Source organism: Mesoplodon bidens, assembly GCF_964165515.1.
Source record: "Mesoplodon bidens genome assembly, chromosome: 3".
Classification (NCBI taxonomy): domain Eukaryota; kingdom Metazoa; phylum Chordata; class Mammalia; order Artiodactyla; family Ziphiidae; genus Mesoplodon; species Mesoplodon bidens.
This window is the reverse complement of record NC_138178.1, coordinates 127,730,029-127,744,672: the sequence shown is the minus strand read 5'-3', so window position 1 is coordinate 127,744,672 and position 14,644 is coordinate 127,730,029. Positions and strand designations below refer to the sequence as shown.

General features: G+C 40.8%; 1 protein-coding gene across 2 annotated transcripts; it reads right to left on the bottom strand.

Moving 5' to 3' along the window:
• Nucleotides 1-1,312: 1,312 nt before the first annotated feature.
• On the bottom strand, nucleotides 1,313-13,964 carry LRR1 (leucine rich repeat protein 1). Of its 2 annotated transcripts, XM_081229182.1 has the most exons (4): nucleotides 13,660-13,964; nucleotides 10,205-10,303; nucleotides 7,377-8,098; nucleotides 1,313-1,759 (listed from the first exon to the last, which is right to left on the bottom strand). In XM_081229182.1, exons 1-4 carry the CDS (start codon nucleotides 13,870-13,872, stop codon nucleotides 1,519-1,521), a joined length of 1,275 nt encoding a protein of 424 aa, XP_081085308.1. In that variant the 5' UTR covers nucleotides 13,873-13,964; the 3' UTR covers nucleotides 1,313-1,518. The 2 variants fall into 2 exon arrangements, with proteins under 2 accessions (XP_081085308.1, XP_081085309.1); XM_081229183.1 differs by lacking the exon at nucleotides 7,377-8,098.
• Nucleotides 13,965-14,644: the final 680 nt, after the last annotated feature.

Below are 14,644 nucleotides of genomic sequence, written 5' to 3'. Positions count from 1 at the left end.
GTGGGATCTTCCCGGACCGGGGCACGAACCTGTGTCCCCTGCATCGGCAGACAGACTCTCAACCACTGCACTACCAGGGAAGACCCCCAACACAGACTTTTATATCTACGTTTATTGATGAAGAAATAATTGTCTTTCTACAGGAACATGTAAAAATCAAGATATACACTAAATTACTTTTAACTATGCCACAAAACTTCACTTTTTAAAGAACCATGTTTTAATATAGTTGTTTTATAATATTTTCAGGCAACGTCTCACCAATTTATAAGTTCAGAAAATCCTAAGATACTTAATTACAGAATTCTTAGTTTTAAGGAGCAAAAGTGAATTAACTTTAGAAGGCAGTATAAAGCCTGGTCTGGAAATCCCCGATCTAGGTTCACAGAGAGGATTTTCTCCAGTTACTTTCACTCTTTCCCCTCCTTTGTTTCCAGAAGCTAGTTCTGACACTGTTGCAGTGATCTAGGAGAGAGGCTGATTTGAAAGGCAGTGGGAATGAGGAGAATGAAACAGTTGTGCTTCCATTTTCCAAGATTCTTTTAAGTTGGTTCCTTTTATATATCCTCTGCCCTAGTTCAGATCCTAATCATCCTTTAGCTGGTATATTGTGGCTGATATATTGCTATCAGTTTTTTAATTAAAAAACAAACATTAAGTGACTCAAAAAGAACCACCCTCATATAATACAGAACTTGGTAAACGTAGCAATTTTCTGCTACTCCCACCCAACCCCAAAACCTCATTCCAGCCCTAAAAATTAAAAAACTTAGAAATCACAACAAAGATTATGGAATTAATATTATAAAACTTGTAAAAGCTTAAGTCTGTTTGTCCAAAGCAACTCCTACTTTATGGTGAATATAAAATTCCATATATATTTAGAATAATATACTTGAAAAACACAAAAGTGCTTAAAAATTTATATGTAGTTTCATATCAAACAAGTTCTCAGTACAGTTTAGACTATATTAGTGCAAAGTATATTTTCTGCATACAGAAACTCATTTTTTTTTATATATTTATTTATTTGGCTGCACTGGGTCTTAGTTGTGGCATATGGGATCTAGTTCCCTGACCCGGGATTGAACCTGGGCCCCCTGCACTGGGAGCAGAGTCTTAGCCACTGGACCACCAGGGAAGTCCCAGAAATTCAATTTCTTTAACTGAAATGCAAGACGAAAATTGATAAGAAAATTCTATGACCAGAGTGGTTGGGATCAGTATCTGTTTTAACATTAAAAAAATAACCCCACAGCCCATTCTGGAAACACTAGGCTGAAATAACACAAGTGCAATAAGCTGATAAAAGTTAACACCACAATAAAATTAGGTTTTAATGAAATTAAGATATTACAGCCAAATGATCGAAAATGTTACACTAACACACATTCTTCCCCTCAAGCAAGTATACAAAACCCACGAAAAGCTTCCCTTTCTCCAATTTGACATTTAAACAATAAGTGAGTCCCAAATTGGCCTGTAACTAAATGGAATTTCTTTTTGTGGTATCACTTATTACTTTAACATATCACAGGAATTTACATAACAGGCTAGAGAACAGAAGTAAGAGACAACAGGTGCTTCAGTACCACCCATATTATCTACTAAGACCACAGTGTGAGCAACAGAGTGTAGGTTCATGGTAGTAGTTCCTTGAATAAAACAACTTAGACAGAATCTTCCACAAACACAGGTTTTTGCAGTATCCAAATCTTGGCAAAGATGGAAAGGAATGATATGAGAGCCATATGGAATCCTATTGGAAAAAAATATTTTAAAAATATTTTTTAATGTGTTACTAGATTCAAAACTTCATGTATTAGGACATGAATTACTGGACACTGAAATTATAACCATGGAAAAATAAAATTACTCTATTAATTAACTCAGTATATTGTTTTATTTTCCTAACTGGTACAAATGGGGAAAATATACTAAGTAACAGCATATGACATATTTTGTAAACCTAAGAGCATCTATACCACTACATAAAGTAACTATTAGCACCACCACTTAACAGCATAATACAATGAATACAATGAAAGAGCCATCTGTCCTTTATATAATTATACTGTATGACCAGTGTAACATAATTTAAACGTATGGCTCTGTCATACAATTCTTATAAATGGTAATGAGAGAATTACTCAGTTCTATCTGTGAAGAAACATTTATTTAAATAAATCCATGTAGGGGCTTCCCTGGTGGCACAGTGGTTAAGAATCCGCCTGCCAATGCAGGGGACACGGGTTCGAGCCCTGGTCTGGGAAGATCCCACATGCCGCGGAGCAACTAAGGCCCATGTGCCACAACTACCGAGCCTGTGCTTTAGAGCCCGCGAGCCACAACTACTGAAGCCCGTGCGCCTAGAGCCCATGCTCCGCAACGAGAAGCCACCCCAATGAGAAGCCCGCACACTGCAACGAAGACCCAACGCAGCCAAAAATAAATTAATTTAAAAATCAATCAATCAATCCATATGCTCTCATAGGCATCAAATGTTTAAAAGGGAATTTTAAACTGTGTGAAACAAATTTAAAACACATGTTGTTTGGGACATTAGTTTTACTTTAGTAGCCAAGTAAGCAATTTAACCTTGCTTAAATTAAGTCATTCACCCTCTTGCTTAAAATTTCAATGGCGGCCAATACAATTAAAATCCAACTAAGTCAAAAAAAAAATCAAATCAAGTCAAACTCAAAACCCTCATCTACAAGACACTAAGAGGCAGTCTCTTGAGGTTGCCTGCCCACAGCCCAGCTCGCTACTCCACCCTAAACACAACCATACCGCCGTCACTTTGCGTCTCCCCCACACTGTTCTCTTTGTTGTTTCTCTAGTACCTAGGCTGGCACATAACAGGTGTTCACATCTTTTTCAACAAATAAATAAAACCTAGTATTATAATTAAAACTGGAGTTTAAAACCCTATTAGAAAAGTCTGAAAAGGTATACATCAAATCAAAAATAGTGGCCTACTTTTCCTAAGGGATTTGGTATTGGCCTTGTTTGCAATTTTTAATTTTTTCACATGTATGAATTTATTACTTGTGTAAGTAATAATTTTTTTAAAAACCACATGTTTACATTCCAGGTTATTGGTTATAGTCTAAGGAAACAGGAAACAGTTAAAAACTGTACTTTCTATCCAACAAAATTTAAGTTACCATATATTTTTCTAATAGACTATAACTTTATGTTTATAACCAGTAGTTAGGACAATTAAAAAAAATTATTTATTTTTGGCTGCACTGGGTCTTTGTTGCTGCACGAGGGCTTTCTCTAGTTGAGATGAGTGGGGGCTACTCTTTGTTGTGGTGCGCGGGCTTCTCATTGCAGTGGCTTCTCTTGGTGTGTGGGCTCTAGGCGTTCAGGCTTCAGTAGTTGTGGCTCGCGGGCTCTAGAGTGCAGGCTCAGTAGTTGTGGCGCACGGGTTTAGCTGCTCCGCGGCACGTGGGATCTTCCCGGACCAGGGATTGAACCCACATCCCCTGCATTGGCAGGCAGATTCTTAACCACTGTGCCTCCAGGGAAGTCCCAGTTAGGACAATTTATCAATAGCTAGATAACAGATGCTGTTCTCATGGCTTTGGATCTATATTCTTTTTAAAACAAGGGAGCTCAAAACATGCAAAATTATACTTTAGTAAAGATTAGAGTCATCTTAGCCAATCTGTTATGATCTTTTCAAATCATCAGTAACCATTTATAGTATTTCTCATTTGGACATAATTTTCAAATTTGAATAAGTACAATATATGTATTTTTTTCATATGTAAGTCTCAGAGAAAGCACAGAACAAGAAACTTGGGAGCAGTACATTTCCAAAAGACACCATTTAGATTTCTCACAAATCAGTGGTCTTAACCTGAATCATCAGTATCACTTCTGGAGATTTTAAAAAATGTATGACATACAATAGGGGTCCATCTCTGGAGATTCTGAACTAGTTGGTCTGAGGTAGAATCTAGGACCTATATTACCAGAAAATCTAGATACATATTTCTCATCTATATTATTTAGGAACTCCTCCACAACTAATGATAACAACATTGGTTTTTAATTGCCAGAGAAGCAAATTACTTGTATTTATACATCCAGTAAGTATTTATTGGGACCTATTATGAAAAAGGCACTGTTCTAGGTACTTACATGTATTGTCATTTAATAGGTAATTCTCAACTCCTAGTTAAGAGTCAATGCCTTAAACCAGTGGTTCTCAAAGTGTGGTCCCCTGAGCTGCAGCATCAACATTCCCTTGGAACTTGTTATAGATGCAGTTTCATCCCCACTCCAAATTTACTGAGTAAGAATCTCTGAGGGTGGGGACCAGCAATCTGCTTTAGTAAGTACTGTGTTACAATAAGCATGATTGTGATGCACTCTCAACTTCTGAGGATCACTGCTTTAAAAGAGTAATGAGCCCTTAGTTACTTTTAGAGCCTCTGTATTCAAAGTGTAGTTCATGGACTAGCAGCCTCGCCTGGAATGTAGGCCATCCAAAAATGGGCAGAAGACCTAAATAGACATTTCTCCAAAGAAGATATACAGATTGCCAACAAACACATGAAAGAATGCTCAACATCATTAATCAGTAGAGAAATGCAAATCAAAACTACAATGAGATATCATCTCACACTGGTCAGAATGGCCATCATCAAAAAATCTAGAAACAATAAATGCTGGAGAGGGTGTGGAGAAAAGGGAACCCTCTTGCACTGTTGGTGGGAATGTAAATTGATACAGCCACTATGGAGAACAGTATGGAGGTTCCTTAAAAAACTACAAACAGAACTACCACATGACCCAGCAATCCCACTACTGGGCATATACCCTGAGAAAACCATAATTCAAAAAGAAGCATGTACCAAAATGTTCATTGCAGCTCTATTTACAATAGCCAGGACATGGAAGCAACCTAAGTGTCCATTGACAGATGAGTGGATGAAGAAGATGTGGCACATATACAAAGGAATATTACTCAGCCATAAAAAGAAACGAAATTGAGTTATTTGTAGTGAGGTGGACAGACCTAGAGTCTGTCATACAGTGAAGTAAGTCAGAAAGAAAAAAACAAATACCGTATGCTAATACATATATTGGAATCTAAGAAAAAAAAATGTCATGAAGAACCTAGGGGTAAGGTGGGAATAAAGACACAGACCTACTAGAGAATGGACTTGAGGATGTGGGGAGGGGGAAGGGTAAGCTGTGACAAAGTGAAAGAGTGGCATGGACATATATACACTACCAAACGTAAAATAGATAGCTAGTGGGAAGCAGCCGCACAGCACAGGGAGATCAGCTAGGTGGTTTGTGACCACCTAGAGGGGTGGGATAGGGAGGGTGGGAGGGAGGGAGACGCAAGAGGGAAGAGATATGGGAACATATGTATAACTGATTCACTTTGTTATAAAGCAGAAACTAACACCATTGTAAAGCAATTATACTCCAATAAAGATGTTAAAAAAACAATAAATTAAAAATAAAAAAGCACATCTCTACCGCAGAACTCTAAAACAGAATCTGCTAAACAAGACTCCCAGGTAATGTGAATGCACTTAAAGTTTGAGAAGCAAGCAGCGGTTCTTAATCCTAGCTGGCCATACATTAGAATACCTGGGGAGTTACAAAAAATACTGGGTCCTACTCCCATTCTTTTTTTTTTTCAAATTTATTTATATTTCATTTATTTATTTTTGGCTGAGTTGGGTCTTCGTTGCTGCACACAGGCTTTCTCTAATTGTGGTGAGCGGGGGCTACTCTTCGTGGCAGTGCGCAGGCTTCTCTTGTTGCGGAGTACAGGCTCTAGGGCGCCCGGGCTTCAGTAGTTGCAGCATGCGGGCTCTGTAGTTGTGGCTCCCGGGCTCTAGAGTGCAGGCTCAGTAGTTGTGGCGCACAGGCTTAGTTGTTCCACGGCATGTGGGACCTTCCCGGAACAGGGTTCTAACCCGTGTCCCCTGCATTGGCAGGCGGATTCTTAACCACTGTGCCACCAGGGAAGTCCCCTCCCAAACATTCTGATTTAATAAGTCAGGGGTGGGGACTAACCATCAGAATTTTTTGAAGCTCCTCAGGTGATTCTAAATGTGAAGTAAAATTTGAGAACCACTGCTTTAGGATAAGAGCTTTTAAGCTAGGGATGGTGAAGAGGAAAGACTGGCTTGGGTTTCAGTGGTGTCTATAAGCATTATAAAGTTGTATGCAAAAGTCTGTGTTTATTCATGTGTGCGTTTTTCTAGGCCCATAACTTCTGTCATTTTTTTTTAAGTCTCTCCCTATTAAAAAAAATTTAAGAATCTCTTCTTTGAAATATGGTGTTCCTACCATTTTATAAGCACTCAATAGTAATTTGGTTCACATCTTAGCTTCCACTCCTATATGAAAGAAGCCTGAATAAAATGAATAACTGGAGTTTGGTGTCTCATGACCAACTGCAGTTAGTGTTCAAAGACAAGGGAAGAGAACCAGGAGCTATTGAGTCTTCCTATATGCCAAATGCTTTGCCATTACATTAGATCATTTATCTTCACAACTCTGTAAAGTGGGTATTATTGTTCCTGCTTCACAGATGAGATTCAATCAAAGAGGTTAAATAACTTGCTAAAGCCACACTAAGGGGTGAAGCCAGGAATCACACCTAAGTCTGACTCTAAAGACCACACTTTACCACTATGCCAGATTGGAGTTCTCAAACTTTTAGACTGTTATCAGAGATACCTGGAGGACTTGTTAAAACACAGATAGCCGGACCCCACCCTCAGAATTTCTGATTCAGCCGGTGTGGGGTGAAGCTCAAGAACTTGCACCTCTAACAAATTCCTAGGTGATGCTGATGCTGCTGGTCAGGGAACCAGACCCTGAGAAACAATGTCATTCATTGATTCATTCAATCACTCACTCACTCACTCACTCATTCTTCATTCATTCATTCCCTAACATACTGCAGGTATGGGGGATAGATATCACATTTTAGACCCAAGGGAAATAGTGGAGAATAAGGCAAAGTCCATGCCCTCATGGATCTTACATTCTAGTGAGAATATCTGACAGAAAACGAACAAATGTTAAAAAATATATATCATTCCAAGTAATAAATCCTATGACAAAAAAATCAAGCAATGTAAGGGGGTGGGGATAAAACTTTAGGTAGAGTAGTCAGGAAAGACCTTTCTGGGGTACCACTTGAGCAGAGAACTGAAGTGAGAAAGTAAGCTATGAGACTTTCTGGAGGAAAAGCATTCTAAGCAGACGTAAGGAACAGCAAGACGGCCACTGGAGCAAAGCGTCATTGTGCACAGCATCATAAGCTATGTTAAAGACTTTGTTATTCTGAGGATGATGAGAATACCAGGATGCTATCAAAGGCTTACCTATTATATAGTACGGTTCGTGCAGAAGATTCCAATAAAGTTAATGGCATTTGCAGCTTTATAACTGGAAGGACTTTTGGTTGTTCAAAAATATTTCCAAAAAGATCCAAGTACTCAAGGGATAAATTTTTAAATTCACTAGGCAAAAACGGAAGCTTATTTCGAGCCGCTGACAAAAAACGCAGGTTTGTCAGTTGTCCCATCTTGAAAGGAAGTTGAATCAATTCATTATCATCAAGTTTTAAATCTGTAAGTTCTTGGAGCTGGCAAAACTGCACAGGGAGTGCCTTAATTTTGTTCTTGCTGAGATCCAAACTCCGAAGTGACTTCTGGAGTGTAGACTGACACAAGGCTACACTAAATGACTCCAAGTGATTATCATTCAGGTTAAGTTCTTGAAGATGGATGAGGTCTCCAATTGTAGCTGGAAGCTTTTTTATATGGTTGTGACTCAAGTCTAATTTTCTAAGGTTTTTTAAGGAAAGCATACGCATATCAACTCGGACAAGCCCACAATAAGAAGTCTGAAGATGTTCCAGAGAATAGGGGAAGTTCTTGCTTAGAGGATAGTCCTTTTTGGATGTGATAACCATTTTAGTTTTAAATTTTTCAAATTCTGAAGTCTTCACTGGTGTGAGGGTTAAAAGTGGTGCCTCAACATCACAGCCTCTGTGAGCCAGTCTCATAGCTGAAAGGAAACCCTTTAGACTGCTGGAATTGGCCTGAATACATAAAAATAAGTTGTACAATTATAAATTCCATTTTAGATAATGCATCCATGCTAATCCATCCTAAACAAAGTCTGTAAAGTTATATATGAAATCATGCAATCATTTATTGAAAATGGCTGTACAAATTTTTTTTAGTATTCTATTTTCACTAAATTTCAATACAGATACAAAAAACTTTAAAAGTTTTTGAAAAAAATATATTGAGACATATGCTAAATAAAACTGTTCACAGGGGGAACCATAAGAGTATAAAATAAAACAGGAAAGCATGAAAAGATTCCACTTAAGATTTGGGTTTAAGATGAACTGACCCATCAACTATAATCCCCCCCCCAAAAAAAGTTACTTAACCTTAGTAACCAAAGTCAAAAAAAAAAAGAAAAGATGAACTGACCCAAATCTCCAGTGCCTCTGAGATAGAATGAGGTAGTGCGGTGCACTGCAAAACACCTAGGGGGGGTTATTCACAAACACTAGGAATTGTGAAAAGCAATGGCCCTGTCAAAAGCAAGGCTAAGTAGCACTCAATGCCAAAAGTACTAGAAAACATCAAAAGCAAGAGACTGCTTCCAGCTGGACATAGAAATCACTAATAAAGTGGTATGTGAACTAAGTCATCAATAAAAATAACTAATACTTGCAGGATACTTTAGAAGTTTTGTAAAGTTTATATGTGAAGGACTAGTGAACTTTCAGCAAGTTTGGGAAACTAAGTATATGATCCTATTTGGTTGGAATGTAGGAGCTTTGTAGAGCAGTAAAAGAGGAGAAATATAGTACGGGGATAGATTACAGATGAGCCTGACGCCAAGGTAAGGAGGATAGAATGATCAGGCTGTGGGAAATCACTGAAGAATTCTGAGTTGAGAATTACATGACAAGAGCTATTTTGGCAGCAGTATACACAGTGGAGTGCAGTGAGGAAAGTCTGGTGACCTGGGTGAAGTAGTCCAGCAAGTAGGTCCAGAGTTGATCATCAGTGTCAAGTTCTACAGAGCTCAAAAAGGATAAGAAATAATGGCAATGTGATTGGAAAGTAGGAAGGAGATCACTGATCTCTGAGGCAGTGTTTTGTGAGTAACCAGTGAAAGCAGAGGTCAAAAGAGATAGCAAGAAAGTGGAGCCGGGCTTGCCAGGTGGCGCAGTGGTTGACAGTCCGTCTGCCGACGCAGGGGGCACGGGTTCGTGCCCCGGTCCGGGAAGATCCCACATGCCGCGGAGCAGCTGGGCCCGTGAACCATGGCCGCTAAGCCTCTGCGTCCGGAGCCTGTGCTCCGCAACGGGAGAGGCCACAGCAGTGAGAGGCCCGCGTACGGCAAAAAAAAAAAAAAAAAAAAAAGAAAGAAAGAAAGTGGAGCTAATAGATTTAGCCTTGATTTTCCAGAAATTTGTCTATTCTACTTTCTTAATTGGTAAGACCTCTCAGCTTGCTTTTAGGTAGAAGGAGTTAGTGGAAAGATAGGCTGAATATAAGAGAAAATGAAAAACCACAAGAACAGGAGGAGGTAGGACAAAACACCTCCATTCAATACAAATACCTTAAACAGTTATTAAACTTTTAATGTTTACAAAGCACGTGCCTTGGGGTTAAGGATACTGCGAGGTTGAAAAAATCACTGCTCCTACCCTCTGGGAAGGGGGAAAAGGAAAAAGTGAGGTAAGGCAAAGAAGAAAACAGTTTTTTATTCTAATGGTTTATGTATTTTAAAGTGATTATAGTAAGTAAAATACCCCCTGAAGTGTTTCTAATTGTATTTCATTCTTTTTTTTTAACACCAAATTTAGATTCATCACCTGTGATTCAGCTGGCAAAATGTAGACCTGTGCCACCTGCCTTATAGAGTTCTGTCTAAGAACACCCTGAGGCTCTATCTTGGGCACAGAAGCAAACCCAGTTTTCCTTCCCATCCTGGGCAACTTTTCTTAGACTGACTCTGCCGTTTTAGAGACATGCATGCCAGGGAAACTGCCGTCAGTTCTTCAAACATACCAGCAAGTGACTGTCTCTGTTCAGCTATGTGGGTATCAGGATCCTAAAAGAGCCTCTATTCTCTTTACAGTCAACCAATCTAAGCATTAACGTTTTTAATACCATACCTTACTTAGACAGATATCCACGGGAGGCTCCTTTAATCGAACAGTGGCTTTCCCCTCATCCACAAATTTGGTGAAGAACTGCTCAATGTTCTCCTTTAGCTGCTTAAAACCAATGGGAAAAAAAGGACAAAACCAGGTACTGTTATTCAATATTACAACGAGAATGTGCCAGTCACTTTGCCAGGTTTGGTTTGGCCTTTAGTCCTTAAGTCTGGGTGTTCTGTGGTTTTAAGATTTAAAGGTTTCTGTTTGGTTGGTTTTTGGGGTATTTACACTCCTTATCTAGCTTCTGGTAAGATATAATTGTTCTGGGCCTCCCTTGGTGGTGCAGTGGTTAAGAATCTGCCTGCCAGTGCAGGGGACATGGGTTTGAGCCCTGGTCCTGGAAGATCCAACATGCCGTGGAGCAACTAAGCCCGTGTGCCACAACTACTGAGCCTGCGCTCTAGAGCCCGCGAGCCACAATTACTGAAGCCCGCGCACCTAGAGCCCGTGCTCTGCAACAATAGAAGCCACCGCAATGAGAAGCCGGCACACTGCAACGAAGACCCGATGCAGCCACAAAAAAAGACGTAATTGTTCTACTTGTCCAGTAACTCTTCTTCAAAAACAGAAACTCCTGTGTTTGAGGAGAATGCTTCTTTTCTCCCATTGCCAACAGCAGTTACTTGCCTTCTTAACTTCAGCCCATTAGTCTGGGGTGGGCATGCCTCCCACAAGATATAAACTCAGTGAAAGCAGGAATCTTGTCTCCTTTGTTCACCTTTATTTCCCTGGAGCCAGAAAAGTGACTGACACATAACAGCTGCTCAAAAATTTTTAATGACTAATATTGCTTCTGCTTCAGACTTCAATGCAGCAACTATTTATTGAGAAGCCACTATGTACCAGGTACTATGACAGGGGGCTTGGGACAACAGTGGTAAATAAGACCACCATGGTAATTACACTAATCAAGTTGGCAATCTCATAAGAGACAGTTATTAAACAAGTAATTACAAGCATAACAAATATTAAAAGAAGGGAAGTACAGGCTGCTGTAAGACCTTATTAGCAAAGGGGTATGAAAGTGACCTTAAAGGTAAGAATGAAGTATTAAGAGATGTTAGGCAACTGAAGATACTGGGGGAAGACACAGGGGGTGGCATACCAAGAAGATGAAACAGTGTGTTCAAAGCCTTGAAGGTAAGAGAGCTTGATAGCTGTGAGGAGCTGAAAGACATTCAGTGCGCCTGAAAGATCCAGTGAAAAGAGGCAGGTGAGCCTGGAGAGGTAAACAGAGATTAGATGGTGAAAGATTTTGTAAACCATATTAAGAATTTTGGATTTTATCCTAGGAACAGTGATATCCACTGACTGACTTTAAGATAGGAACATGATTAGGTCTACATTTGGAAAAGCTTCCTTTAACTATAGTGTAAGAATGAACTTTGGGACGGGGAGAATGGGATGGAAAAAGACAATGGTAGAAGCAGGGAGATCCTTTAAGAAACTAGCCAGGCAAGGGACAATGGTGATTTAGATTACAGCTGGGATGGAAGGAGGTATGAAAATATGAAAGCTACCTAGGAAGTAGAATTAAAAGAATTCAATAATATATTGGATGTGGGGAGGGAAAGGCTTTAAGGTGCCTGGATGGGGCAGAATACTACTTAAAGGGTTGCAGAAGACTGTCAGAAAAGCTGGGTTAGGGGTGGCAAGGAAAATTAATCTGGGGATATTTTGAATTTGAAATACTGCTACACATCCAAGTGAAGATTTCCAGTAGGTAGCTGGCTCAAGTTGGAAGTTAACCGAGAGGACTGGCTAAAGAACATATTTGGAAATCACAGTCAAATGGATGACAGCTGAAGTCAGGACAGAAGAGTAGAGGGTTGTAAGAAAGAGCCCAAGATACTTCCATACTGAGCACTAATACCTACTCTTCAAGGCCCAGGACAAAACCACCTTAATTCAACCAATAAATGTTTACTTGACACCTACTATGTCCCAAGCCCTGTGGCACCACTTCTTCTACAAAACTTTCTCAAGACCTTTAATCAGAATTGATCTCATTTTTGATATTATACTACTCTGCTTCTACCTTTATTACAGCACTTATCATAGCCCACCTTTATAAGTGGTGGTTTCTGTTTCTCCCTTTCTAGTCTTGGAAAAACAGTGACTAAATCAGTTTTATTTCCCACAGTATCTAGCACTGCACCCTGCACACAGTAAGTCTTCAACTAGCAGTTTACAATAAAATTTTGGTTAGGTCAGCTACTGACTATTAGTGCAGTAAAAGTTTTAAAGGAGAGATCATAACAGACTCTGAAAATAGGCAGTACCTAAGCTGGGCATGAAAAGATAGGTTTTAGGGAAGACAACAGGGAGAAAAGGGAGACCCAATTCTGGTTATGAGTTTGCTTTTGTCACCTAACAGTTTTCTAACCTTTAAAATTTGGGTGATTTCTAAAGTCTTTTTAATTCGAAAAATTATACGAATTGATTCCATGGAAAGGGGGATTATTTAGACTTTCAACTACTCACACCAAACATTTACGTGGCTCTGAATGAAACAGCAATAACTCCTTTCCTCAACTATGAGTATTCACTGAGGAGTAAAACACTGTAAGGGAAATAATCCCAGAAATTGTATAAAATCCAATCAAGAGTCAGATACAATGGTGGGTGATGAACTGTCCCCTCAATTTTATTATAGTAGGCACAAGGGTATTCCAGTCATTTTCACAAAATAACGTGCTCTGTAATCAACGTAAAAGGATTTTATAAAACTTGCGCTTTAAAAATTCTATTTAAAAAAATTCTACTTCAACTTCCAACTTCTTCTGGAGGGTTTACTACTGCTAGGTAGATACGAAAAAGTCTTGGACCTAACAAATCAAGACTTAGGAAATCAAACATTTGAGAAAAAAAACAAGAGAGAGAGAGATGCAGTAACCAATAACTTTAATAAAAATATCAAGATGCAACCCAAGCATTACTGTTTTACTACTGTACTAATCTGGCCTAATGACCTTAGATTACACCCCACAAAGCCTTAAAACAAACAAACCAATAAACAGACAAAACTAGCGAAAAGCCTGTGGAGAAACAGAATCTACTGAACCAAAGTGTAGTCATTTTACAGTTCCCCCAAACTGGACTGATGCTTCATTTACAGTTTAATCCGGCAGGCCGAAATTTCCAAGGCTTTAAAGGGGCGGGGCTGCTATCTACTACTAAACAGCAAGGCTGTCAATACAAAGTCGCAGAAATGGGCAAGAAAAATAAGAAGTGCACTCTCAAAATCTTTCCTCCTCGGGGTCCGTAGGGAGACGCCGGGGTCCGGGTGGTCATGGGGTTCGGGGGCCGGGCGCTCAGGAACCCCTAAGACGGAGTCCAGCCTCGGGAACAGTCGGGCGCTTAGGGCAAGAGCGCCCGGCTGCCACCCCTGACCTGCCTGCTTCACGCACCTCATAGCGGGTCCCAAGCTTGTCCTTCAGGGTGGAAATGAACAGGCAGACGGGGTGCCGGCCGCCCCGCTCGCCCCCCGCTCGGGGCTGCGGCTGAGTCCTGGGCGCCTGCTGACAGAGGCTCAACACCGCCCGGACGCCCTTGCCCCGGTTCCTCAGCCCCAAGGCCGGCAAGTGCCGACTAACCACCTCCACCTCGCAGTGCAGCTTCATCTCGCCGGAGATCCGGCAACCAACCGCCACCTCTCGGTTTTGAAACTTCCCCTTTCCCGCCTCGCCGCGCCGCGCCGCCGCCGGGGTCCTCGAGTACGCGGCTGTCCGGGGATCTGCCTGCCTGCTCGTGGTGCCGACGTCTCCGGTTTCTTTGTACAACGGCTCCACGAGTCCTGTGGGGACGGACGGCGTCCCCTCTCCCTTGCAGGGTCAAGTCCGCACTGTGGCTGGGGCCCGCGGAGGACGGACACCGACCACCTGAGGACCCGGCGCGCGTCTCCCGAAACCGGCGATCGGCGGGGGCGCCAAGTCCTTTCCCGGGAGCGCGCGCTGACGGCTGCAGCTATTATAGTTTGGGGCAGAGTCCTAGTTTCCGCTGTTGACCCTTAATGCGCTGCACGCACACGTGGGGTCCTTGAGTTTCCTAAGGAAATGCATCAGCTCCTCTGTTACCGGGGAAGCCTTTTTGCCTACATACCTTCGGCCCTTTGCGAGTTGCCTAGTGCCAGTTGGGATGCGACATTTCCCGGCGGTGATGGGCTGGTGTTTTGTTTTGTTTTTTAAATAAAACAATAAATAATAATAATAAATAATAAAAAATAAAACACCTGCGTAAACAAGTATGTTAAAGTATACCTCCGAACCTGTAGAAAAAGTTGGGAGCTGGGAACATTTTAAATGTTGGACAAACTGTTGTAATTTTATTTTATTTATTTATTTTTTGGCCACACTGCATGGCTTATGGGAGTTCCCCGACCAGGGATCAAACCCC

Bases quoted from the DNA above. Each gene is read 5' to 3' on its own strand.
- LRR1 (XM_081229182.1), bottom strand. From the start codon at position 13,872: ATGAAGCTGCACTGCGAGGTGGAGGTGGTTAGTCGGCACTTGCCGGCC. The intron at 10,304-13,659 runs GTGCGTGAAGCA...GGTTTTAAGCAG, and splicing joins AGCTTGGGACCCGCTATGAG to CTAAAGGAGAACATTGAGCA. The intron at 8,099-10,204 runs GTATGGTATTAA...TTATGTATTCAG, and splicing joins TGGATATCTGTCTAAGTAAG to GCCAATTCCAGCAGTCTAAA.